Raw genomic sequence first — 26,791 nt, 5'->3', positions numbered from 1 at the left:
TCACTGAAGCCCCGGCGTGGCGGAGCTGGCGGAGGGTCTGCCGGGCCGGGTCCTCTGTGATGGCCGTGGAGGCGCTTGGGGTTGCTGCGGCAGTTAAGAGAGCCTTAAAGTAAAACCGACGTTCTAAAATTACTTTTAGAGATCATTCTCTTGACTCTAAAAGTGTTACATGCTGATCGCAAAATGTTTAGAATGGCCTTTCGCAGTTTCTGCTTAATCACCAAGGCTTGTTAGAAATGCAGATTCCCAGCCCTGCCCTAGACCTTGACCTAGGTTGGAGCCCAGGAGTCTGCCTTTCTAAAAGAACCCAGGTAGTTCATAGGCATGTTAAACTCCTACAACCACCTGTGTTGGATACACACAAAAAAACTACAAAGAAAAACAAATTAAAGCACTTGTAATTCCACCTCTTCGAGATTATCACCGTCTGGGCTAATTCCTTAGAGCCGTTTCCCCACTGTGTGTGTTTGTCTTTACGTGTTCTAACAAACTGAGTTTATATTGTATCTGTAGTTTGGCACCTGCTCCCCCCTCCCCCGCTAATACCGTATCCTGAGCATTTTCCCGTGTCATTGATATTCTCCAGAAACATCATAATTAAACATTTGATTTTCAGTCCATTTTACCCTCTGTCATTTTCAAAGGCTTGCCCCAGGCCAGAGCAGGGGCAGAGGGGGAGCGGACCTCCTTGATTCTTGCTGGGCCCTGTTTTGTAGATTAGCAGAAGTTCCAACTTGAGGGGATTTATTCCAACTTTCTTCTACACGTATGATCACTGGAAGGGAATGTAATTTTGGTGTCTCCTTAGTGTCATCTGCAGATAATTTAATAGCCAACTTATAACTTATGGACTATTTTGTTTGGAATTTCCAGAAAATGTTCCATTTTTAGTTTTGCCATAAAGTGAATGTAGATGTTATAAACCACAGACTTATCTGCATCTGGAGCCATTCCCTGGTGTTTGACATTAGGGTTGATAAGTCTGGCAGATTCCTATATCTTATATAGTAAGTTGCTTTTTTGTATTTAATTTTAACTTAGATTACTAATCATTAAGAGGTAGTTAAAAAATATTTGAAACATCTTTCCTATTACATGTTTCACGTAAAATACTAACCTAAGGGTCTACAACTTAACAAGTGTCAACTACAAAGTGACTCCCTCTAAACAGTAACACTCATGATTGTAAAGTTTATTAATCTAAATATATTTCAAGTTTTATATGACTACTTTTTAACAGAAGATGTGCCAATCAGAAATAAACTTAGTTATCTGCAGAATACCTCAAAGCAATAATCCTAGATTCCCTAAGTCTAGATTATTCTGGTCTAGTCAGTTATGAATTTTTAAGAGAGAAGCAGGCAAGTCATTGTGTGTTCTTTTGCCGGCTAAACTTAAGGAGTACTTCACTTGCAGAAAACACTAAAATGTCCTCCTCTTTCTTCTGTGACAGATGCCAGAGATGCAGAGCAGTTGAGCGAGAACCGGGTAACACACATTCTGTCTGTGCACGACAGCGCCAGGCCAGCACTGGAGGTGAGAGAACTGCGGTGCACGCGTGTCTGCACTGTGCTCCTGGGCCCAGGGGGCACTGACGAAGCAGCCATGTTCTCTGCAGCACCGCTGTGCCCCTGTGTCACCGGCCGTGTTAATCTTGCGCTCAGGCCACGTCTGTGCCTGGTCCGTGGCGTGGCGGGAGGACGCCTTCTCTTCCTGATCGTCCTTCTGTTACGCTGCTAGCTTGGCTTTCTTGGCTGCATGCCAGAGGACAGGCTGATGCTGCGTTTCCCTTTGGACCTTAAGGACATTTAAAACCTGTTTTAGTTCCTTTCAAAATTATCTCCCGTTTTAGAATCCAGAAGAATTCGGGCTGCTCATTTCCTGATTTTTTCCATTTAAGCTCAATTATTTGCTAGGAAATAAAGGCAATGGAGGGTAAATTGTCCCTGGAGATTTTCCAGGGCTTCTCTGCGCAGACTGTCAGTGCAGAAGCTGTTGTTGTGTTTTAGGTTTTAGAGTAAACAGGGTGTGTCTGCCTTCACACTAATTCCAAAAGCATCTTCAATTTTACCCTAATGGACGGTTTGAGCTGTTGGCTGGGAGCAAAATATATTTCTGTTTATTAGCCTTGACAGAGCCCAAACTACCTCTTTGTAGAAAATAATGCGAGTGTGGTTGTGATGTGTTTTTCTATTTTAGGGTTGGGTATTGGAGAGGGAGGTGTGGCTTGTTCTGAAAGAAATAATCCTAGTTCAATCAGTTTACACTTAAATTCATATTATGCGAGAGTAGGTAATATATTTTTATTTCAAATTTATCTATTTTACTTGTCCATTACAGCTGCCAGATTTCAGTCAGTTTCAAATAAATGAGGATATAGAGTAATAAGTGATTCTACTGACATCACCATACAGAGGACGGTGGGATGTGAACAAACCTCTGTTCCTTTCTCCAGATTTTTGAGCTTGCACTTCCCTTTGTTGTTTTAGCTCATGGGTTTTGTTAAGGTGCTATAACTTGTGCTGCAGCGTGATTTTATTGGAAACAACAGCAACAAAACATCATTTTTCTGGAGCCTAACATTTCCCTAGAAAATAGCTACTCCACTTTTCATATATCAACAGTAGTTTATATTAAACATATAGCCAAGCTATGGCCTAGATGATAAGTTAAACGTAAACTGGTCATGATTTACTTCCTCTTAAATCACAAGATGAGGCTTGAGGTTTCCTTTATTTTAATAAATTGCATAGATGTCCTCCCCACCCTCGCCCTCTAGGCTGCCTCGCACCCTTGTGCCCTGGTCGGCACAACACGTTGTCAGGTAGGAACACGGCCCCGGAATCCGTCCACACTGTGCCTTCCGTCAGATACCAGATCGTCAGGCTCACAGAACTTCCTCCTTGCGGGAGTTCTGTGAGCCTTGCTGCCCTGCCCGACACTGGAGGTGCTTCTCTGATGGATGAGATCAGGTTTGCTTATCCTCTGAACCCTGGGGTGATGTGGTCAGTGGAGGGAAACAGGTCCGAGCCTCCAGGTACCAGATCTACTGCCTTTTCCCCACGGGACTGCTCTTATTTGGCAACATCCTGTTTCAGCCTTTGGGTGCTTTTATTACCTCTCTTGATAGTGAGTACTTTCCTGTGATTTCATTTTATTAAGGGTTAGACCTTCGTTTTATAGCATGACATACTTTAACGTTGCCCCTCTTACTTTATTCATTTTTAACTTCACAAGTAATTCATGAATATATTCTTAGTTTAAAAATTAAAACGATAAATTCTCTGATTGCACAGGTGGGGAAAACTGAGGCGTCAAAAGTTATCTGATCGGGCGTGCTTGCCTTGAGTGGTTGGGGTCGAGGACGCTCTCCAGGGCCCCAGAAGCTCCGGACCTTTGTGTAGCCCTCTGCCTGATGCATGAAGGCAGTTGTCTCTCTTAAGTTTCAAACTCAGGTCCAGAAGCCATAATTTCACCCAGCCTGAGATGAGTCAGGGAAGTTACTTGTTTGCAGTCGGTAGGGAATTAATGGATAGATTTTATGTTTCAGCAGCTCCATGTTTTGCTGGCCCTGATCCTTGGATGGAAGTAGGGCAGGAATGAGGTGAGAGGGCAGGTGGTTTCAGGGCCCTGATAAAGGGTGGAGGGATAAGAGATAGGAGAGAAGGGAGCTGGCACCTCGTGCCCTTTCTGAGATCTTCAAAGCCATGCATGTTTATAGAACAGGCCCTAACCTTCTCTGGGCAGCCCTGGGCTGGGCTGGGCTGGGCTGGGCTGGAAGTGGGGAGGTAGTTACTATCCAAAATAGAAAGGTTTCAGTCCTGTCACATCCATGCAGGGGTTCTGTGAGCCTTGCTGCCCTGCACGGCACCGTAGGTGCTTCTCTGGTGGATGAGATCAGGTTTGCTTATCCTCTGAACGCTGTGGCGAGGTGGTCAGTGGAGGGAAAGTGGTCCAGGGCTCCAATTACTATCTTCTCTCCCAGGCCAGAGATTTTCCCAGAATGTTTCACTGCCTTGGTCCTCTTCTAGCATGACTGATGCTTCTGACTTTGCTAGCAGTACTAGTAGATATTGGCACATCAGCTTTGGAAAGGTTGTACCATTTGTACCCCCACTGGCAGTATATCAAAATACCTATTTCCCCAAACCATCACCAGCACAGAGTTTTGCTCTTCTTTACTTTTAATTAGCAGTATTTTTGTTTTGTTTTATTTTCTGTGAATGCCTTCCTCACACCGTCGAGTCCCCTGTCCAGACAATTCTTCCATTTGAAGGCAGGGAGCGGATGGTTTACTCTTGAGCTCCTGCCGCAGGCAGGGCCCTGGGACGGGTGCTAGAGATAAAGTGATGCCAGTGTCTGCCATGGTGAAGCCCTCAGTGAAAAAACAAAATACACACGGTAACTCTTTTATACATGTTACTAATAATTACCATCAGGCTCAGGGCAGGAACCGCTCAGAGAACAAGGGTCCTCCTTTACCACGTCAGTCTGGAGGCATTTGCGGTGCTGGGCTTTTGGCTGGGCCTTTGGAGACAACTGGGGATTTAGAAAATTTGGTTGGTACCGCCCTGGCTGGTAGAGTACCAGGATATGCCTTCTGGTGGGGCCCTGACTCCACGGAATCACATCGGTCCTGCTCATCCCCCATGGATCCTGGGGACCCAGCCTGGAGGATAGCAGTGTCCTGGTTCCTTTGTAGCATAACCAGAACTGGCGGCCTGCCCACATCACCTGCTAGCAGATGGCGGAGCCTGGGGAGAAATCATTGCCATGTAGTTGAATTTCAAGTAGGAATTAAGCCGAAATCTGTAATCATGACATCTAAGGGGGAAAAATCCCTTCCTCCGATTCCACATTGAGGACTGGGTGGGGCAGTGGCCTGCGTTTGCTGAAAGTGTTTCTCTATTTGTGGGCTGTGTTTTTAGTGCCCACCGGTTGCTCCAGATTTGAGGGATGGTGTCACAAAGACAGTGCTTTTTCAATCAGAAACCCCGTGTTGTTTGTAGGTGCTGAGGAAGTAATATTGAGCAATGAAAGGTTTCTCCCTTCCTCTGAAAAAAGAACCAGAAGTCTATCTTTCTGATGTAAAAATTTCAGAGTTTGTTTCATCTTTCATGTTGGGTATTTAACCAGAGCACCTGCAGGAAACAACTATTTTTCACTATTAACAAAAATGCTTTAAAAAGTATTCTCATTCCTTCTCTGGGCTAATAACAGAAACAATTTAATGTTTAAGTGATTTACATTTTAGGATTAAATAGAAAACAAATCGTTTATATACATATATTCAAATCAGGGCGTTGCATGCGTGATGCCACATGGATTTTCTGAGCTTGAGTTCGGCTTGCGTATTCTTCCCATTTTAAGTTGTGACTTTCGTATTTTGAACCATTTAAGCGTTTGTTTCTGTTTTCAAGAATAGGATGTTTTCATAGGCCAGCATTTACTCCTGGTGATTCTGTTTTATATTTCCTTTAACACAAAAGACATCTTCTTGAGTTATCCAGACTCAGGATTTAATTTTGTTAGTTTTCTGTGTAGTTGACCACTTCTCCTGGTTCTGCCACTTACTGTTATTTATGTGTCTGTACATATAGGTGTGTATCTCCAAGAGATGCCCAGTCTGCTTGGACAGTGGTGCTGAGAGCCTGAGGGGCTCCTGTAGGGACCTCGTTCCCCTGCTGCATTTCTGTCTGGTGACCCACCCCGTTTCTCACCCTCAAAATTTTTGTTGGCTTCCTAAATGTAAAACAAGCCCAGTCCAAGGTGTGAAATGGCATTTGAAGTTTGAGAAACTGTGCTTCTGTGTCCACTTCTTTCTTCCACCCTTCTTTTGCCCACCCAAGTCCTACCCTCCCTCAGACCTTGGCCAAGCTCCTTTTCTGAGAAGGATACTCCCAGTGACCTCCAACCTCAGGAATTCTTCCCTTTTTCCTATAATACTTATAGTTTGCGCTCTTTGTCGGGCCCTGAATTGTGAGTGCTCTGTGACAGACCCTGCAGGCCGTCAAATGGCCGTCTGACCTCCGTCTGATGGCCTAGCTCCTCAGCTGGCCTCAGGCCACTGCGGGCAGTGGATTTCTGCCGCGTTGGACTTCCTGGGCTCCCCAGCACTCGGCCTGGATCTGGTTCTGCAGATGCTGACACACTCAGAGCCGAGTGCATTTAAGCTCCACTCCCAAGTGAGAAGCCATGTCTTCGGTCGTTTGTGGCTGACTTCAGGGTGTGAAAGAAGAGCAGTGTCAAGAATGGTATATTGACCACCAGTGATCTGTGAGGCCAGAGGTCTGTTAATGCAGCGTAGCCTCACTGCCTTCCCCCCACTGTCAGGAAGCCTGGGCAGGCGCAGATGTTCTGCCATACACAGCTGGAGTGGCCTCCAGTTCAGAATTCCCTCTTGCTAAGTTCCTGCAACCACGTGACTCTCTGGCTGACCTCTCAGCGGTGCTTCATCTGCCTTTGGTCTGCGTTGGAAGCCTGGTCCTACAAGGAAAGCACAGTCTAAGACACGGACAGTGGACGACCAATTAAAAGAAGACTGGCCGCAGCCAGGGCAGCTCGAGGTTGGGAGGGTTGGCTGAGACATCCTCTCGGATCTCGGGAGCTTGTGGCCGGATCATGAAAGGCTGGGAGGACTTTCCAGGCACCGGGGCCGTGTTCTGACTCATCAGGGAGACCTTGGTTACCTTGTCCTCCTCTGGAGGCTTCGTAGGCAGACCCAGCTCTGCCTTTCTGCCTACCTGGTGACCATGTCAGCTCAGCTCTTAGGACTCTGAGGCCCCTCCTGTCCATGACCTTCAAGTCACAGGGGCTATTGGCCACATTTCCCCTGGCACGAGGAACAGAATTGCTGAAAGCCACATGCCTTGTCCTGTACACACAGGTGTAGGCAGGGAGGTTCACTGCAGGTCTGTTTGTAATGCAAAAAATTGGAGCCAACCCACATAGCCGGCAGAAGGGTACCTGTCAGCGGTGATACACCTGTGTGAAAGAGACACTGCAGCAGTTCAAACAGAAGAGGAAGGCTTACATGTGTGCACTGGAAAAGGTTGATTGCTAAGCAAAAGAAGCAAGTTGTAGAATAATATACACAATATGACCCCATTTGTGTAAAATTGCATATCAATAATGTATTCCTGTATGTACATAAATAAGTGTGTAAATGTACAGATAGGAGCTTGCAAGGACCATATCAGACTCCTGGGAATGGAGCAGTAGGATAGGAGAAGAGGGTGGAGAGGATGAGTTTCACTTTTTTCTCTATTTATTTTCCACAGTGGGAGTATCTTCATAGTATCATTTTGAAGGAAGAGAGGTAGGGAAGGAAGGTAAGCAGGTGGCCACACTTGGTGTCTGGAGTGGTGACAGGTAGATTGCACTTGGGTGTCCAGGCTTGGCTGGAATGGGTTCTGTGTTTGGTAACAATGTTTCCCATGGATTCACATGTGAACGTGTGGCCTCAGACACACTGCATGCTTGTCATCCTCCTGGGTCAGTGGATGCAAAGCATCTCGTTTAGTCATCTTAATCTTCAAAGGGAGAAGAAAGCCCATGACACACCTCTCAACTGTGCACATTTTATTTTCAATATCAGTTATGTTGTACTTCTACTTGAACGTTTCAGTTAAATGAGTTTATATCCTTTTTTAGGATTCACAGATCCCCTAGTGATACAGCTTGAAGCACTGGGCAGGGTTTCCTGGTCAGATTGGTCGGTGTGGATGAGTTCTGTTACTCTACTGGCATTACAGAAACCACCACACTATCATAATTGCTGATGAGGTCCAGGGCCTTTGAAAGCAAATCGTTGTTCGACCTGGGATCGTTCTCAGGCTGACAGTTGTTTCCATCTCTCCGGTGAAGTCTCTGAGTATCGGCGGCACCTCCTGGGCCAAAAGTTTGCAGCTTTCATGTGTTGAGGCAAATTTCTTTGAAGCCAACCCCAGACTTGAATAGAAATGACTCAAATAGAAATGATTATGGTAGGTATCGAAAACTGTCTAGTAATCGCTCTTTCTCGAATCCAGCCGTGTCTGAGTTCCCCGTGTGTGGGCCGTCAAGCGCGAAGAAGGCGGCTCCCCTGGCTGCTGGCCTTCTGTGACAAATGGAATTCTGAAGCCAGAATTCCAGCGCAGATGAGCCAGAGGGGCTGAAACTGCCGAGGCCTGCGTTGGTTCCAGGCAGGAAAGCAGTGCTTCTTGTCTGTGAGTGAAAGAGGTGTGTTAACTTCCCTTTGCCCGGCTCCCTGGAGCTCCTGGTGTTTCAGCTGTGGGCACGCTCTCTAGTTCTCACACTTACTGACCAGCCTCCACCACGTAACTGAAGACTTTTGCAAAACACTCTTCTTCCTAGACTTTCCCTCTCAGTCAAGTCCCAGTTTCTTGAGCATCTCCTGCTGAGCTTCCGTCTCCTCTCTCTTCTGCAGACGCCCCTGTGCGATCACGTCCTGTGCATGGGCGCCAAGCGCTGCTTCTGGAGGGGACTCTCCTAGCTCAGACCCCTCCCAGAGTCCTCAATAGGGAGTATGCTAGTGGCAGGATCTGCCAGGATTTCCAAACCGAGGTCTCAGGAGAAGCATGTGACACGTGGTCTCTCCCCTCTGCTCCAGCTGGAATGGCAGTATGCACTGACATACTGCGGCAGGATGGCCCGTAAGTGCTGGATGGTAGTTGGTCTGTTTATACAACGTCCTCATGCCCATGGACTGGGGGTTGGGGAAGACTTTGTGAAGAGGAGTGTTGAGGCAGCCTTGCAGGACTGGTATGTCCGCTTCAGTGGGGAGGTGTGTCTCAACTGGGCTGGTCAGGAAGGGGGTCAGGAAGGGGGCTGGTCAGGAAGGGGGAAATAAGGACACGTGTGGATGTCGTCTGGTTGCAGAGTGGAGAGGGTGGTCAGCGTGGGGGGTGAGGGGGGTGCCACGTTCAGTTCTCCTTTTGGCTAAATTGGGAGTTACTCCTTCAGATTCAGCAATGTTAATTGAGCACCTACCGTGTAGCAGGGATTGGGGATAAAATGCAAAGAGGAGTACGCTGTGGCCCCACACTAAGAAGAGACAGGCAAGAAATCCTTAAACGGTGCGGAGCTGCGAGTGCACGTCAGAGCTGAGGGGCCTGGGGCACCGTCCCCGCTGGGTCAGCCAGGCCTCGCCACAGAGCGGGCAGTGTGGACTGACCCTCCAGGATAGGGGGGTCTGCTGGGGAGCGGGGGATGGATGCTGGGTGAGGGCGTGTGTGCAGGGCACCGGGTGTGCAGAGCACAGGGCTCAGCGGGGCAGGAGCGCGGGGAAGATTAGGAAAGGTTTATTCGTCAAGCCGAGGAGTCTGAGCTTCGTCTTGTGTGAAGCAGAGACTCAGCAAAGACTTAGGAACAAAGTCAGGTGACTCCTTCACATTTCCTTTCCAAGATTCTGACTAGGGGATGGGATGGAGGGAGGGAGACAGATACCAAGGAAACTGCTGGGAAGCTCTTACGGTAATCCTGGTCAGAAACCGTGAGGGCTGAACTGGGACGCCAGGAAGTAGAGGAGTCATCTGCACAAAGAGACACAGCAAGGTTAGAAATCAAAGGATGGGAAACGGGTCTCCAGCAAACATGAACCAAAAGAAAGGTGGCATAGTAATAGTCTTATCAGACAAAATAGAATTCTTGTGGGCACCTTATAAAACCCTAAGCAGATTTGCCATTTTCAGGTGCTCCTGTAATTCATTGCCAGGTAGGCACTGCCAGTGGGCCCTGTGCCTGCCACACCTGCAAGGGAAGTGGCCCAACCTGACTCCAGGAGCTGGGGGTGAAGCAACAGTACCAGCTGGTGCCGTCGCCTTGCTGCAGCCGAGGCCCTGCCTTCCCCTCTCTGTGCTCTGACTCCTGGGATGTTGCGGGATGTTTGTGTGTGTGCCGGGGCAGAGACTGGCAGAGGCCCCGGGTCTGGAGTGAGAAATTGTTTCTCTCCTCTCAGCTATCACCACGAGAGGAGCACAGGTGTGGTTCCAACATCGGTGACTGAGCAGGGCGTCTGCAGCCGCTCTGCTCTCTCTTCTAAGGGAAAATCACTGAATCCGCGATGAGGGCGGAGGCTGGCTGGCGGAGAGGGCACGGGTGCGTCTGCATTCGGGGTGGGATCCCCCTCCTCTTGAGGGCCAACTGTGGACAGGCTTGGTGGCTTCCCAGACTTTGTCCTAACTAAAGGAGCGTCATCCATAGAACTACTGCCAGAGCCAGAGAAAGGAGAGGCCACCCCGCATTGTCCCAGTGGCTGCAGAGGGACGCCGCCGCGACTTGTGCGATCACCTGAGGCGTCTCAGACAACAGAGTGGAGCCTGGGCTTCGGCTTGAGCGTTCCAGGCCTGGAAACTCTTCCTAACCAGAGTAGTTCAGAGGTCGTTGCCGACCGTACTGGCCTTCAGAGTCCTCAGGGCCTAGCGATGGTGGAGCTGGTCCGACCTGAACTTACCTGTGTAACCAGACCAGCCCCACGGAATCCGAGTGGAAGACACTCCCAGATCCCCAGATCAACCCAAAGGGACTGAATTCAAACGGCCTTGTAGAACACCCCGACTCATGGCGAAGAACGATCTTCCCAAGTGTTTGCCTTTCTCCCACGCCCCCTCCCGTGTTCCTGTAACCTGACACTTCCCCACTTTTCCGCTGGAACCCTCTCCTGCTGCCACCCCTGCACTTGCAGTGGCATCAAGACCAGTGGTTTCAACCAGTTGTCTTGACGTCCTGTCCACCCCCATGAAGGACCTCTGGCCTCCCCACACAGTTCTCCCCTCTGTGCCCACTGCGAGAGGATGCAGCTGTCAAAATAAAAATGGCCCGTCGGCTTGCTTTCAGCGGCAGCGTCTGGGAGGGAGGGCTTGGTGAAGTGTTGCCCTTCAAGGAAGGCCTGGGGCACTGAGCAGAACAGAGTCAGTCTTAGAGCAGAGCAGGGAAGGCGCCCCTCCCCTGTAGTGCTGGAGGTTGGACCCCCACACTGTGGTATGTCGGCGACCCGCGCGCCAGGGAGATCCAGTGCAATCTGACCGTCCACACGTACCTGCCTTGGAGAGCGCGCCCTTCCTCACGCCCAGGAGAAGCAGGAGTCATGGACTCACGCGCTGGCCTTTACCGCATCCCACCTCTGCGTGTCCGTACCCTGACCCCACCCACGCAGGACTGGCTATCTCGCAGGGCAGTGCCCTGCTCTGGGTCAGTGTTTGCTTCATTCTCGAAACACACCATTTCTGGGGTCTGACCCCACCTGGAGGATGTGACGTTAGGCCCGAGGGACCTTGAATGCTGCTTAGAAAAAGCTCCTCAGGTGCCGAGGATTGCGCCCCAGTGGAATCTGCGGCGTTGGCCACTCGCCTGTAGGGAGGTCTCGTCCCATTGGGAGGGAGGGAGTCTGGACTCATTTGCTTGGCAACCTGCAAGAGGGACCACAGACAACATTCCAAATGCTGAGCTCCTTGCGGAGGAGGGGCTGGGCACCCTCCTGCACAGAGGCGAGGCCAGCCGGCAGTGCACCCACGCATGAGCCCGGCCCTCCAAAGCCCCGGGCGACACCTCTGCAGCCTGGTCTGTGCTGGTGACAACACACGCCTTGTTTCTTTGTTAGCACCTCCAGCCGCTCAGTGCTTCACAGGTGGAATCAAATCTCCTTTTTTAGAAAAGTCCTGTGTTGGAGAGAAATTCCTCTGTGCCTCTCTCCAGAGTGAGGAAGAGAGCCAGGCACAAGTGATGGTTTAGAATCAGGCAATCCCAAGGCCTGAGCCCCCGAGGCCTGATCCTCATATCCCGTGTGTGGAAGAGGAATGCGACGTGTGATTTACCTAATGAGCTCCAGGTTGTCACAGTGACCTCGGAGGCGTCACTGTCCGACCAGGGCTCAGCACACCTTCTGTCAAGGGCCAGATGAGGAATATGTTTGGCTCTAGGACCCTGAGGTTTCCGGGCAGCACTCTGCCGCCCCCTCCCACCCGTGTCCTGAGAGAAGCTGCAGGCCACAAGCAGATGAACAGGCGGGCTGTGTCCGGACACACACGGGCCTGTTTGTCACCTCTGGACTTGGTGGCCAGGTGGCAGGGAGTGTAGCTGGGGTGCACCTCAGGGACTGAGCCAGCGGTTTCCAGGGGCCTGTGTTGGGAATGAAACTTGGGGCCACTGAGTCCCCAGTTTAATGCACTCCTGGAAATTTCTGAGCATCTGGCCAGCCTCCACCTTAGTAATAGTCTTTCGTTGTTAGTGAGATGGGCCCAGCATCCTGCTGAGATTTAGAGCTCATAGGACCCTGCAGATGGAGACATCGCCCTTTAACACGGCTTGGCCTGCCTGCCTGCCCTGGGCGGTGCTTCCTGCCAACTCTAGGGACCTCTGGCCCCCCTGGACACAGGACTCTCAGGGCACATTGGAATTTAATATTCTAAAGGTGGATCTCCCTTCCTTCACTTAGTGACCATGTATTGATGATCTCTGGAGAGAGAGGTGCCTAGGGTGCTGCAAGAAAGAGGAGTGAGATGGGACCCAGGCATTGAAGGAAACTGGGGTCTAAGGGAGATACCCTCAAGTCAATTACCGTCCTCTGTGCTGGGGCCCCGGCACCCTTGGGGTCTAAAGGAGAGACTGACCCTCAAATCAGTTACTGTCCTTTGTGCTGGGGCCCCGGCACCCTGTGCGGCCCATTGGGTGCTGGGTGGCAGTTAGAGAAATCGCTGGAGTCAGCCTGGGACGGGGGTGCTTTCTGAGGAAGTGCCCCCCAGGACTCCTGAGGGAGAGAAGGACCCACAGGAGCCTGGGGCGGAGGAAGCAGGAAAGTGCAGGATGCCTGGGGGTCTCAGGCAGCAGGTGCCTGGGCTTGGTGAGCTGGAGGAAGGGGGGTCGTAACAGAGCCACAGAGCTTGGGAGGGGGTCGTTTTACTTTGCAGACGGGGTGTTTCACCAGCCGAGACACATGATCAGATAAAAATCCACCTTTGTGTCTTTTACAGGCAAACTTGGTCCACTGCTGATCACTCCTGAGGAGTGTTTCATTCACAGTGACTTTCAACGTGGTCGTGTAGCATTAACACCCGTTAGGTTACACCGTAGAATTGCTCGATTTGGAGAGATTTTGCCGAAACTGCCCTGTTTTCACGAGTCACATCGGCGCACCAGCAGGTCCTCAGACAGAACCCAGGTCGCGGAAGAGGGTTAGGTGGTTAGGCTGGCGTGACCTCCCCATCGCCCGCCCTCGCAGCCTGAGGGACTCCAGCGGACTGTGCCCGTGTTAGCAAAAGGAGTTAGAGCAAAAATAAGCCTTTGGGTTCTCCACCTGTTGACCTGACGAGTCAAATGTATGTCGTTTTTTGACTAACCTGAAAGAAGCCAGCAGGTGCTGGAGGGTTCTCATTTGCATTTTTTCTCACAAAATCAAACTGAGGGCTAAATCTTGTCTCTCCACTCTGACCTTCCCACCCCTCCCCTCCCCACCAAGCACCACAGAGTTCTTGGAAGTTGTTATTTGTGGTGGTGTTTCCTAAATTTAGCTGATGCAGGAAGAATCAGTGGCAAGTGGGGACGTTAAGAAAATGCATCTTCGGTTTAGAACCTGGATTTAAGACGTGTATCATGTGGCACAGCTAAAGGGCCACAGTTAGCTTCTGGGGTGATTTTCTACAGTAGTTTCTTTGAGATTTTTGCTGCGGTATAAACAACCAAACAAGAGAGATGGCGGAGCCTCACCCTCGGGACCTTCCCTGTCTGGTGTTTTGTGCTGATTTCCAGCTCTTAGTCCGCAGACGCACATCGGGTTTTCCAGATGTACCCTCTTTATGGATATAACTTTGTACTGTACTTTTTCCTTTTAAAATGTTATTGGCTGGGTGAAAATTCTTACATCAAGGAGAAATACTAATCAAAGTGTATGTGCCAGGAGCTGGGCTTGGCTTCCACGTACATGAGCGATTTGGGCATCTTCCTGGGCTTTCTCTGCACTGAGCCTCTGCCAGGAGGGGCCCTGGAAACAGACAGTGAGGCTGTCAAACCTGGTATGTTTGTCCAAAAGCAATTCCAAGTCAGCAGTTGCCATCTGTTGGGTATGTGACCTTTAAGAGTGTGGCCAGACTAACTTTTTCAGAGTTTACCTACCTTTAGGTTTATATAAAAGTGCAGAAGTTGTCAAATTCATAGTGACAGAAAGTAGAAGGCTCGCAGGGGCTGGGGAGGGGTGGGAGCTAGTGTTTAATGGGGACCGAGTTTCCATTTGGGAGGATGAAAAGGTTCTGAAGATGGGCGGCAGGGATGTGAATGTGAATACATTTAATGCCTGTGAGCTGTGTACTTGTTAAAATGGTTAAAATGGTTAATTCTATGTTATGTATATTTTATCACACCAGAAAAGTGGAGAGAGTGATTGTCTCAAGTGAGAAAGACTTTAAAAATTAGTATATAAGCTGTGGTCCTGCTTCTGATCAGGTGTGAGACAGTTCAAATTGAATTCTTTTTTTATTTAACACTGTATTTCCAGTCCTATTTATTTATTTATTTTTTATTTTTGGCTGCGTTGGGTCTTCATTGCTTTGCGCAGGCTTTCTGTAGTTGTGGTGAGCAGGGGCTACTCTTCGTTGCCGTGCACGGGCTTCTCATTGCAGTGGCTTCTCTTGTTGTGGAGAACAGGCTCTAGGTGCACGGGCTTCAGTGGTTGCAGCACATGGGCTCAGTAGTTGCAGCGCGTGGGCTCAGTAGTTGTGGCGCACAGGCTCTAGGGTGCGGGGGCTCAGCAGTTGTGGCGCACGGGCTTCGTTGCTCTGCGGCATGTGGGATCTTCCCAGAACAGGGCTCGAACCCATGTCCCCTGCATTGGCAGGTGGATTCTTAGCCACTGCGCCACCAGGGAAGTCGCCACATTTAATTCTCTTTAATTTTATGTTTCTTTTCTGGACTCAGAGTTTTTTGGGAATGTGGTGAAACTAGCTTTTCATGGGGTCTTCAGCTTACTTTCTCAAGCCGTGCAGTACAGCCCCCAAACATGCTGGTCAAAGGAAAAACGCAGTCTCTTCAGGGGTCCTCCCATGCACACCCAAGTTGCTGCTGGCACTGAACGGGATAAATGAGAAACCAAGATTTCTGATTATGTCGTTTCTGCCTGGATTTCCCGACTCTGGCCCCTTAAGTGAGCCCCTGCTTCTCCTACTGATGTTTCCTCTTAGGTTGTAAATAGGCAGGAAGGAGTTATTTTCTGTAACTGGTCTCCATTAGCTTCCTGGGAGAGAGAAGACAGCTCTGAAGGGCTTGGCCTTTCCTTTGAAAAGTAGAATGTCAACTAGGTTCTTCAGAAGACTCTTACTTATGATGTTTCAGAAAGAAAAGAACAGTGAATTTTAGAAATTGTACTTGAAACAAGCGAGAGTTTGATTCCTTCACTAGTCCTGAAATCAGAACCTTGGCCCTGCTTTTCAAGTACTTGCCTACGTATCGTTTCAAGTGTAATCTTTAGTTTCAGACCCAAAGAAAGGCAAAAACCTTACTCTTGGTGGTTACTATGCTTGTTGAAACAGAAAACTGAAAATTATTAGAACTTTTGCGAATACGGACTTAGAAAGCTTTAACCTTTTGTTCAAGAAGAGCCTCTGGAATACTTTCTCAACTTTCTTTTCAGTCAAGTGATGACTACCGCTTCTTTGAAAACCTAACAAAAACAAAAACTTCATCCAAAAAGCGCTTCTTGGCAAATCCCACCTAACTCTTACTTCTTTTCTGTATTTTCCTAATTTTTTTCCTACGTTGTGTCACATTAGTGTGACATTATGTCACACTAATCGATGTGTCACTTGGTATTGTGAAGATTTAGTGTATACGTTTTTTGCCTTTTTTCCTCCCTCTGGTTCCCATTTCATCAGTATTGGTGCCATTCTCAGGACATGTGAGGCCATTCAGAAGGTCATGTAGTCCAAAGAAATTGGCTGCTCTTTCTTTGTCCCCCGTAGAAACCATGGCCGTCTTAACTGAGCTTCTTTTTGTACTTCAGTGGGCACTCCTGGGCCAGCTCTCTAAGGTGAGAGTCTGTAACTCGACATTTATTAGCTCCATAAAAGTTTAATGTCAATTAGCTTTCCAACAATCACTTCTTTGAAGATCATGGAAATACTGAATTTTTATTTATTTAGTAAGAATTTTGTTTCAAAGAAGATAACTGATTTTAGGGTTTTTAAAAAATACCAGCGGCAAATACGAAGGAGGAGATACCCCCAGCAAGCGCTGTAGTAAAAGGGAGACCATGGCTGCTGTTTTCATTGCTTATGAAGTTTTCAGGTTGCTCTAGAATTTTGTCCTATAATAAGACGTTCTTTATTTTTTTGCTAAACTTTCCGTAACTTAGCTAAACATCTGTCTCTCTGAACTCCAGCACTACAGAAAGGTCCTTTGTTTAGGTCCAAGTAGATGAAAAATTCTGTTCCACATCATATTAAAACATTTGCTGAGCCCAGTTCTTTAATAATTTTAAGTCCGTCCGGCTTTCTCATTAGCGTTGCGGTCCTTCACGCTGCCAGCACTCTTGCTGCTTTCTGAATTAGTAATTAACTGAATTGTACACATGTGCAGGCATCTGAAGCCTTCTTTCAGGCACCTTATGTTCTGCAGTCTGTGGCCTCCAAGAAAGATACTTTTTGTGCTTTGTTAATGACTAAGCCAGGATAAGTAGACGTTCTTGGGTGGTGAGCAACTGAACCTTTTCGACAGTTTTGACTCCTTTCTTCACTGTATTTGCATAGTTTGTTCCCTTCTTATTGTAGATCACGGTGAGCTGCTTCTTAGCTGTGTCCCGCTGGAGCGTGTGTGTGCGCGTGCCCCCAGCATGGCGTGCCTCTTGTTTCTGTGGTCACCAGAATAAGGCCTGGGCACGTCACAATATTTTTCTCCCCTTGTACTATTCTTACGATGTGATCTTCATGTTAACTGATTTTCACCTCGTTCTTATCATCCAGCAGACGTTTAGTAAGTGCCTGTGGTGTGCCAGGCATCATTCCAGGGAAGGTTCTTACTGCTGTTATTGTGTCTTTGAGAGAACATGGTCTTATATTGTATATTTTCAGCGTCCTTCCTTTGCAGTAGGGGATCCCCAGACTTGTGGCCAGGAGACCCTTTGTTCCTCCTTAAATGCGTCACAGATGGGAAGCCATCATTGCCACGTGCCCGTCCCAGCTAGTGAGGCTGAGGGGACCGACATGGCCGAAAGGTGCTTCCTCACCCTCGGCAGGCACGGAGTGGGGACACCCCTTGCCACCTTCTCCCGGCTTGCTCCTGCTGTGTGGGGCTGGCCTCTTTCCTTTCGTATGTCAGGCACCACAGAGGGGAACGAGACCCCGTCCAGAGACCCCTGAAGCAGCAGAGCACCCCCCCCCCCGATACCATGCTGGCGTTGATGGCGGACGCTCTCGATAAGCTGAGAGCCACTTACCCTCCCCTCCTCTCTTCCTTCTCTCCTTTTTTTCTCTCCTCCCGACACATGGGCCGGGCCGGCTCTGGATTCTGCAGGATTAAGGGGCTGTCGGTCGGAAAGTGCGGCAGGTGCTTTCATCCCACATTAGAGGGACCCGCCTCAGCATCGCTGACTAGCAGCTTGCTAGGACCGACAGTCGCAGAGAAGGGAAAGTGGAACCCTGAGCACCCTTCCCGTCCCTCTGGAAGGGTTGGTCTGAAGGAACTTGGGGGAAGTGTGTGGGAGGGAAGCATTTCACAAGCTTCTGGGCCTGATCCAGCCGACTCTCACTTCAGAGTAAAAGGAAAAACGTAAATGAGTCATTTCAATGGCGGATCACAAGATGATCAGTGTGTGTCTACACCAGCAAGCCTGTTGGCCTCCATGAGGGGAGGCGTGAAATGACTTTTTAACAGTGTCGTTTCCTTTTCCATTTTCTTTCCCTTCATATCAGGGCTGTCAAACCTCTCTGGGTTTGGAGCTGCTTAGAACTTCAGGCAGCCGCTTCACTGTTTCCAGCAGAGCACGATGTCCAGAGTCCAGGGGACGGGGACGGAAGGAGACAGTGAGGTGACGAAGCGAAGCTTGAGTGAGGGACAGCCTGCTGCTTCACGTTCTTCTCCCAGCAGCTAACCCGTGGCGTGTTAGCACGTTTGGCCACGTGTGGAGTGTTCCGCTGTGGTTAAGTAGCAGTAAAACTCGTCTTCTTGGAGATCCACGGGAGCCTTTGTTAGAAGATGTCGTGACTGACTCAAAACTGAAAAATATATAGATACATATACGTGTATGTGTGTGTGTGAAATAAGCAGGAGAAACGATTTTTCTGACCTCTCATAATGGTGGGGGACAGGAAGGGGAATTGTGTCACTCAGATCTTAGTTGCAGACAACAGATTCCACTCTGAGGCACTTCAGCAGAAAGGGGCTTGTTAAGAGAGAGCCGAGGGCTATGATCTCCTCCGAAGAGCTGGAGAGACAGGCTGCCAACTGCAGCTCGAGGAACAATACCCAGTGCACAACATACAGCTGCCCACTGTGACCTGCTGCCACGTCCGCCCAGCACTTCCCGCCTCAGCCGCCACCTGCACCTGTTGAGCAGGTGCTCTTTACCCATCTGACACTTCCCGTGTCCTGTTTCCAAATCTGCCTCAAGTAGGTGTGTCAGATGATGCAACCAGGTCCTGAGTCTGCACCCTAACAGCAAAGGAGGTTGAGAAACATAGTTTCTATAGCTTCTGTGTTGGAAAGTGGGATCCACAACATGGAGGAGGACCACATGTTCCTCACAAGACTGCACTAGCAAGTACAACACAGAAATTCCTAATGGTACGAGTTGACTGTAAAATTTTAATGATCAACTGCAAAAAAAATGGCAAATAATTCTAGAAATAATAATTTTATGCCTTCAGCTGCTAAGGGACATGTGGTTGTCTGTACCATGATTCCACATGTTTCTCCTTCTTTGACTCTCTTAGGTTGGTTACTTTTCTAGTTTCTGAAAATGTTTTCCCTGTTAATTATCTATGACCTGGTGGCTAGATTCTGTTAGATTAGGCTATCAAGAGAGAAAGGTTTAAAAGTGGTTTACTTAAGTCTTCATGAAGCCATATTCCTTCGCAAAGTTTGCTGAGATTTCTAGACTTTTTTTTTTACTTGACATTGAAGACCTTTTGAATTATACTTTAAATCCCTCCAAAGAAGAGGCAACCAAGCTTTTAATAAAACTCAAATTTGGCATGATTTTTTTATAGTATGAATTTACATAAACATTTTTATAGATTTTTATAGTGAACAATGTGAAGTTCATTTTTTTTCAAATTGGGTCATTCTTTTAAAAAAATATTAGTTTGGTATGTAAACTTTTACTCTTCTGAAAAGCAAGCAAAATAAATCAAATTGTTTCGAGTGTGTGAAGCTCCTACCATTGCATCAGTGAAACTGTAACTCTCCTCCTCCTAAGACTGTCGTATAACATGTCATCATGATAAGGTTTTTACTATCAGTGCTTCCTTTTTGGCCATTCAGGATCTTAAATGAAGTAGATTTAAAGAGTAGAGTATTTGAACAAGCATCAGAGATGATAGTTTTGAAACTTGTAGATGCTCCCTGGGAAGGACTCAGTCATCTCGCTTCTTTGATAAACCCTGTCTAACCTACAAACGAGAGCATGAATATTTGTGTGCATGGTCATAGAAAATGACCAGGAACTTAACTAAGAGTTTTCCTCCAGTTCCTTGGCAATAGAAGATGAGTGAAAAACTTCTCCTTTTTACTTTTTATTTTTTGACCTGAGTAAATAGTTCCTTTAAATACGTTTCTCCACAGAGTATCATCTTTTTATCTTATTTTGTTTTTTTATCATTCCACAGGGGGTTAAATACCTGTGCATTCCAGCAGCGGATTCACCATCTCAAAACCTGTAAGTTTTTTTCTGTATTATTTGGACATATTAAAGATAAAGGACTTAAAGCCATCAGAGCAGAGGGACCTCGATGCACAGCTGCCGCCCGGCCGCGATGGGGGAGGGCCAGGAGGTCAGCGCTGCTGGTTTGCCGGTCCTTCCCCTGTGCAGCTCTGACAGTGGGGTGTGTATGAAGAGCCTAATTTTGTACAGGGTGCCTCAAACCAAATCTTTAGCGTGTTCACCCTTTCCCTGGAAGCTGTTGCACTTTGTCCAACAGAAACATAATACGAGCCACAGACACAAGCCACACACATGATTTTAGATATTCTAGGGGCCACATTAAAAAGTAGAAAAGAGACAGGTGACAATAATTTTAATAATACGTTTTATTTAACCCAATATACTCAAAATACTATCAACTCAACATGTGCTCAGCATTTTAAAAATGAGATATTTTATATCCTTTCATTCATACAAAGTCTTCAAAACCTGGTGCGCTTTTTATACTTACATCACATTCCATTCGGACCAGCTCCGTCTCAAGTGCCCAGCAGCCTCACGTGGCCAGTGGCCACCTGAGGGACAGCATCCTTGGAAAGCTGGTCTGAGTTGAGAGACCACGTTTTTCTGGTTAGGAAAGTCCTGCCCTCTCTTCCCCACAGCTGAATACATCTCCGGTGCCGCTTTAGCTCTGTGTGTCCCTCCAAAGAGAGATTCATAGTCGCTCTCCTTTCCAGATTCCCCACAGTCATACGAGACCTGTGGGACAGGGGTTGCAGACCAACGAGGTTACAGCTGTGACACCACACTCCTCGGTGTCTGGAGGTGATGTGGACTAGATGAAAGTTCTCCTGAGCCTGGATTTGAACCAGGCAGGCTGAGAGCCACAGGAGTCGAGGACATGGCTGTTCAGTACGTCCGGCAACCCAGCCTCTGCCTCAGACTCACCTTTGCTGCCTGTTCTAGGGCAGACACAACAACCCTTCCAGAATGACATGTTGCTGCATTTCATCAGGGAAGAGGCTGTGGTGTTGGAGAATTTGGGAGTCCATGGGCTTGTCAGGATTGAGAACCTTCATGGTTCTCAAGCTTTATCGCCTGCAAGGCCTACATATCAGAAGTACAGACCATACAACTTTACCACTCTGAAGGCTGTCCAATACTGAATGTCAGCCAACCTTGGTTTTTCACTGCTGGAGAGCAGAGAAATCACAGGTTATGCAATAATTTTGTGAGGTCTACCTGTTTGGAAAAACGGGAGGCTATAGTCAGATGGACTGATGGGGGAAAGAGTAAAGGTGAGGGCAGGGGCAGGAGGTGTAGAGTCAGACCAGGAAGGGGCAGGGGAGGCTGGATGCAGGGCCAAAACCTCCTACCCAAAGCCTGTGTTTCCACAACAGCTCTCCGTGTTTCACAGAAAAGGTCAGTCTTTAAGATCGAGGATGGTGAGGAAAGATTTTATAGGGTCACCAGGAAAACAGTAGTAGCCTAGATCTGGAAGGAGAAGAAGTATCAGAGAGCCTCCTTGGTTACTAGTCGTGTCGAGAAACAGAAGTGGTTGGAGGGCATGGTGTATACGGAAGGAAGCGAGCCACTGCCTGTCTCTTGAGGCCACGGCAGTCTTCTGCCCATGTTTTAGTGGCTGTTTTGAGAATGGTTGCTCTGCTCTTATCTCAAACCGAAATTCTAACATACTGTTGAACTTGTCGTACCTGATTGGCATTCTGACCCTCCGGAAGAATCTGACTGCAGCAGCCCGTGGGTGTTCATGGTCAGGGCAGATGGCCACTCTGCTCGAACCGCCCCAGGATGCTTCAGCTTCGGTGGAGGCAGGCACTGTGCTCCACGTCTGGGGCAAGGACCCTAGCTCACCAGGTGAAGACAGCGCTCAGCAGTCCTGCCCTGTGCAGACAAGTGAGCGGTAGACCCAGACTGCTTAGAGATCTCAGGTTCAAAAGCAGCTCCCTCTGCCACGGGCCAGTCATTCTAACGCCCCTGAACTTCAGTTCTCTCATCTGCAAACGCCTGCCTCCAGGATCTGTGGAGATGAGACCATGTGTGTGGAAGTGTTCTCTGTGACCTCCGAGCACTTTTGAAAATAAGTGTGTTTTTACTCCAAGTGCGTTGGTGCGTCCTGAGAGTTACAGATGCTCAGGAGGTCCACTGCGGATGCTGGGAAGGTGTGATCCAGGGAAGGACGGGGACAGAGGGTGCAGCAGCCGCTCCCCCGACTTCCGACGTCTCCTGGGTCTATTCAGATCTTCTGGCAAAACCAGCCTGAGCCCAGTCAGCCTGGGGCCAGAGGACTAGCTCATAAGATTTGAACTTGTTCTCTGCTGTCCCAAGCGTGTACAGATGTCTTGTTACGATGTGTGGTTTGCCTTCTCACCCTTTCCTGGAATCGGGCCAAGAGTGTGGTCCAGCAGGTGGGTGCTGCGGAGTCTGTGCTCGGGGCTGGTGACAGGTCGAGCTGGGCAGTGGCCGTTGCTGCCGTCGTGAGTGAAGCCCTGCAGCGGCCTGACCTCGGGTTCAGTTGGAAAAGGGGGTCCAGACCATAACTCAGGGAAAGACAGTTGTGCTCATAGGCACATGTGTGATTCTTTAGGGAAACTTTTGTTTTTGATCCATTAGTAATAGCAAAGCTTATACACAGGTAGGGATTTAGGTGCATAAATGTGCACGATTCTATAAATGTTTCTTGCTTTAGTGAAGTTATATAGAGATCGTGAAGTTAAGCTTGGAATTCGAGGGTACTTCGTATGTTAAGAGACAGCCTATGAAATAGTTTGAGTTTCTCTACCTGTTACAGATATTTCACTGGAAAGCACAGCCTGCCTTTTAACCGCGAGCATGCATTCATCGTACAGTGAGACGGTTGACGCTGGCAGGCAGAGCTCTTGACTTCTCTGTATCACCCACGTCGCTTTGGGCAGCTTGTATTTATTACTCACCAAGTAGTAGGCGCATGTGCAGGCTGACCGTGAACCTTCAGCTTCTGTATCATCAACCGACGTAGATGGTCAGGAGGCAAATCCTCTTACTGCTCTGGAAGCCCAGTTAGAACCAGAGGCCCTTCAGTCTCGCAGCTTTTACTTCCTGGTGCCTGAGAGTTCCTATATTTAAGGACAAAAATAAATTCTAGAAAACTGTATTGCTTATTTTTTTAAACTTAAAGATTTTAAAAATTATTTCCAACTTTGGATATAATTTAAGGTTTGATATCCTAACTCTTTCCCCACAAATCCCTATACCAGCAGGAATTCTTCTTGCTAATTATGCTTAGTAAGAGGGTTGTGACCTTTGGAGACTACCTGCGTTCGGTCACCGCAGACGCGCCAGAAAGGTCAGTTTTCTGTCTTGGCTGTACTCCTCACAAATTCCCCTCTGATCTTCCAGGAATTTGAAATGCAGAACCCTGACCGGAGACAACAGTAACACATCAGAATTTTAGCTTGGTCCCCACTACCGCCCTGCCTCACAAAGTCAGGACACATGAAAGTTCAGGTTCTCACAGTGGTGACAACCCCACAGAACCCAGGCTGGTGCGTTCTGCGTGCTTTGCAGAATTGGAGGCATCGTCGGGTTTACATCAAATGCACACGCCTTCTGCCAGTGGCAGCCGTGCAGTGGTTGAGTGAGCTGAGGCTTTTGGAAATGTTTGCTTTTGCTTTCTGTCTGTGCTTCCCTGGGCAAGTCATTTGAACCTCACTTGTCTCCCCTGTGAAATACCTGTCTCACACGATTTCTGTAGCATTAGGTGAGGTAGTGCAAGTGTGTAAAAAGACACTAAGTGTCTCCAAAGAATCAGATTCCATATTCTGCCTCTTCAAGAAAGGAGTGTTAACGTGTCTTGAGAGTGAATGGTTGGAGGTATCGCAGCTTATTGTATTCATTCCTAGTTTAGTATTTATCAGATTGGTGTTTGGATTTAGACACCATAAGGGAAGGGTTATCTTTTTTGTCTTCTCTGTGGAGCTGCAGCATCGCATCTTCGCAGCAGAAACTTGGTGACAACAGTGGCTTGGGAGTCGAGCAGGGTCTCAGGTTCCTGGGGTTTTTGTGGAGAGAAGAGGCACCAGAAATGCAGAGAGCTTGCGTTAAACCCTCCTTGCTTGGTTCCACCTCCCGTCTTTGTGTGTGTGTTTTCTGTAGTTTAGTCTTCTGTACTCCCAGCTCTCTTTTTCTCTCATTTACATTTTTCTTTACTTTTATTATTAAAAAGCAGTTTTGCAAGATCAGAGCTAAGTGGGCCCTGAGGTGCTCTGTCCTGCTTCCAGACAAAGATGCACATACACGACTCCTGAGGACTCTGCAGTCGCAGAAATGAGAAATATGTCGAAAACGTGTATTGCGCTTTTCATAAGACTCTTCACTTATTCAACTTAAAAACCTATTTTTTAGTCTTAGACTATGTCGTCCTTGCTTTTTTGGGGTGGAAGTGTTCTTTGTAAAATGATGTTGTAGTAGATGGTAGAGAGGGGATGTTTTTGTGTTTGTTTTTAAAATGACCTTATTTGGCAAAATGAAAAGTACAGTACACATATTCCCCGCAATTTTTCTTTAAATGTTGACAATGCAGGAAATGTAAAAGTTGCGGAAGCCTTGACATAAATGTGCTGAAGGCTGTGTGCAGTCTGCTCCGGGTGGGGAAGTTTCCTTCCCGCTCACCTCGGGTGCAGTGAGAGCTGCCCGGTCAGCGCAGGGCCTGGGGGGCTGCACTGACTCTGCCCAGGAGGAAGCAGCTCTCTGATCTGAGCGCACCCTCCAGAGCCTGCACCCAGAGAGGACACTCCACCCATAGGCTTTTTTTTAAAACATTCTTTTCTGAGGGAAAAAACCCCTAAGGGTGCTGGCCTTTCCTGGTCTTTTTCTCCTTTGCTTTCCTGTATACATACCGCACACACGTGCACACACACGTGCACACACATGTTCATACTCTCATGAGGGGCAGGAGGGGTGGCCTGGATCTTGTGGCTGTGCTGTCAGCGCAGCCTGGTTTGGCACTGCTGGCTTTGGGGTGAGCCCAGCTGCCCCCCGAGGTGCTGGGCCAGACCTCCCACAAGCAGAGTCCCTCCCAGCAGGACAGGACCGCCTCAGACCTCCCAACAGTGGGGACCACAGCCTCCAGGTCTTGCCGTCTTGGAGTGAGAAGAGATTGTCCAGACGCAAAGAATGAGCGTCGTGTGGTGCGGCTTGGCTAGGTTCATCCAGCACCCTTTCCCGAAGGTCAGGGACACCCAGCTGGTCCTGCTTTGGGCGTCTGGATGGAGAGGGCGGGCTGGGACACACTTCCCAGTGCGGAGGGCCAGCACAGACTGGGGAGGAGGACGAAGGGGACAGTGGCACAGCTGCCGGGCTGTGTACCAGCCCCACGGAAGGGCGTCTCTCGCCCGGCCCCCGTGCTCTCGGCGATTGTCGGCAGCTCCACACTGGCAGCCACGCGCACGTGTAGGCACGCGTCCTTTTGGACGCGCCCACGTGGCTGTCCTCCGGCAGAGCTTGACCGCGTGTCTTTGTGTGGAAGTAAAGGTACAGCATGAAGAGCAGGAATAGGGAACCGGCGTTCAGGGGAAGCCTGTGGCGGATGTGCTTCCCTCTGGCCTTCTGCTTTGATCCAGGGTTGAGCAACGTGCGGCCCGGAGCCCCGGGTATTTCCCACTGTGGAGGAGGGGGTGTGATGGCCGGGCCAGGGCTTATGTCACGAGCTTCCCTGGAAATAACCTACCCCAAGAGCACTGAGCGCACCTGCCTCCTGGCTTTCCTTGGAAGAGGCACTTCCAGGAGTGTCTGTCCGGCTTCGCCTCGTGTCCGGTCTTGCCCATGAGTCAGGTTTCGAGGTGGGGCTCCGAGCGGGCCCTCCGTGGGCATCATTAAGCTCCTGGGCCGGAGCCCTTGTCCCAACACAGCGATGGGCAGGAGCCATCGGTGGGTTTTTCCTGGACTTGACGCCTGATGCAGACAGAGCCGAAAGAGGAGAGGCTGGGGGGAGACCCTCCTCACAGCTCCCTTGTCGGGGGGCCCCTCGCACACACGCTCTGGGCTCCGGCCACTTTAGGCGTTTCCCTGCTGACCACACCCCACCTCAGTCTCTCATGCTGAGGTGTGGCAAAACTGACCCTTGAACCCAGCACCACTCCTTATTTAGGACCTGGGTTTCATCCTGCGTGTGATTTCGGACATGCAGGCATGAAAGGCGGACAGAAGAGGTTCCCACCCTGGGATTTCAGTAAAGGGGCTCACTTGTCGTCTCTGTAAGGTGTCGGTGGCCTCCCCGGGCCGACAGGTCCCCGGGACAAGCCACCCGCCTGGCGTAGCCTCCACAGTGTGTTCCGAGGCCGTCCGTGCTCCCCACGCGCTCAGGCCGTCGTCTCTCGTTTCCTGATTCGCTCTTCCTTTGCTTGGAGGGTGCTCTTCCCACCTGTCTCATCTCAGACACAGCTCTCCTGGACCAGAAAGAGCCCCACAGAGCACAGGCTAGAGCATGGGCTGCAGGCGTGGAGAGGCCTCTTGGGAACCCTTGGATACTGCAGTGTGGCCAGCCTAGGGTACGGAGGCCACTAGCCTGCAGTTGAGATGAGCCTGGGTCCTGGGCGAACTGCCTAGCCCTGGACCTACAGTCAAACCTGCCCACCCTCTGGCGTGTCTGCATCGGATACCACGAGGCAGAGGGTGGACGGGCCGCCTGTAGCCACTCCTCGGCCACATGAGTGGCTCAGTGTCTTTAAAACCGTTGCACTTGTTAATATCAGGTAGACAGTGCTTGGCTGTAAATAGCAGAATATCTGATTGACAGTGTTTTCAGTTATAAAGACATTGATTTACTTCACTCCCTGCCCAAGAAGCCTGGGGTGGGTGCTCCAGGTCTGGGCAGCAGCTCCTGGAGCCCCCTTCCACCCCGGAGGCCTGCCACCTGTGGTTGCAGAGCGGCTGACGCAACTCTGGGCATGAGCC

General features: G+C 49.2%; 1 protein-coding gene across 2 annotated transcripts in view; it reads left to right on the top strand.

The window, feature by feature from the left end:
* DUSP22 (dual specificity phosphatase 22) overlaps window positions 1-26,791 on the top strand; it is a 47,072-nt gene that overhangs the window by 14,949 nt on the left and 5,332 nt on the right. For both annotated transcript variants that reach the window (XM_082847954.1, XM_082847953.1), the window contains exons 3-4: window positions 1,454-1,536; window positions 19,806-19,855. In XM_082847954.1, the coding sequence (XP_082704080.1) occupies window positions 1,454-1,536; window positions 19,806-19,855 (133 nt within the window). The remainder of the gene's footprint in view (window positions 1-1,453; window positions 1,537-19,805; window positions 19,856-26,791) is intronic.

The sequence above is a fragment of the Leucopleurus acutus genome (genome assembly GCF_964270905.1).
Source record: "Leucopleurus acutus genome assembly, chromosome: 10".
NCBI lineage: Eukaryota > Metazoa > Chordata > Mammalia > Artiodactyla > Delphinidae > Leucopleurus > Leucopleurus acutus.
The sequence above is the reverse complement of the archived record's forward strand: the minus strand, read 5'-3'. Positions and strand labels throughout refer to the sequence as shown.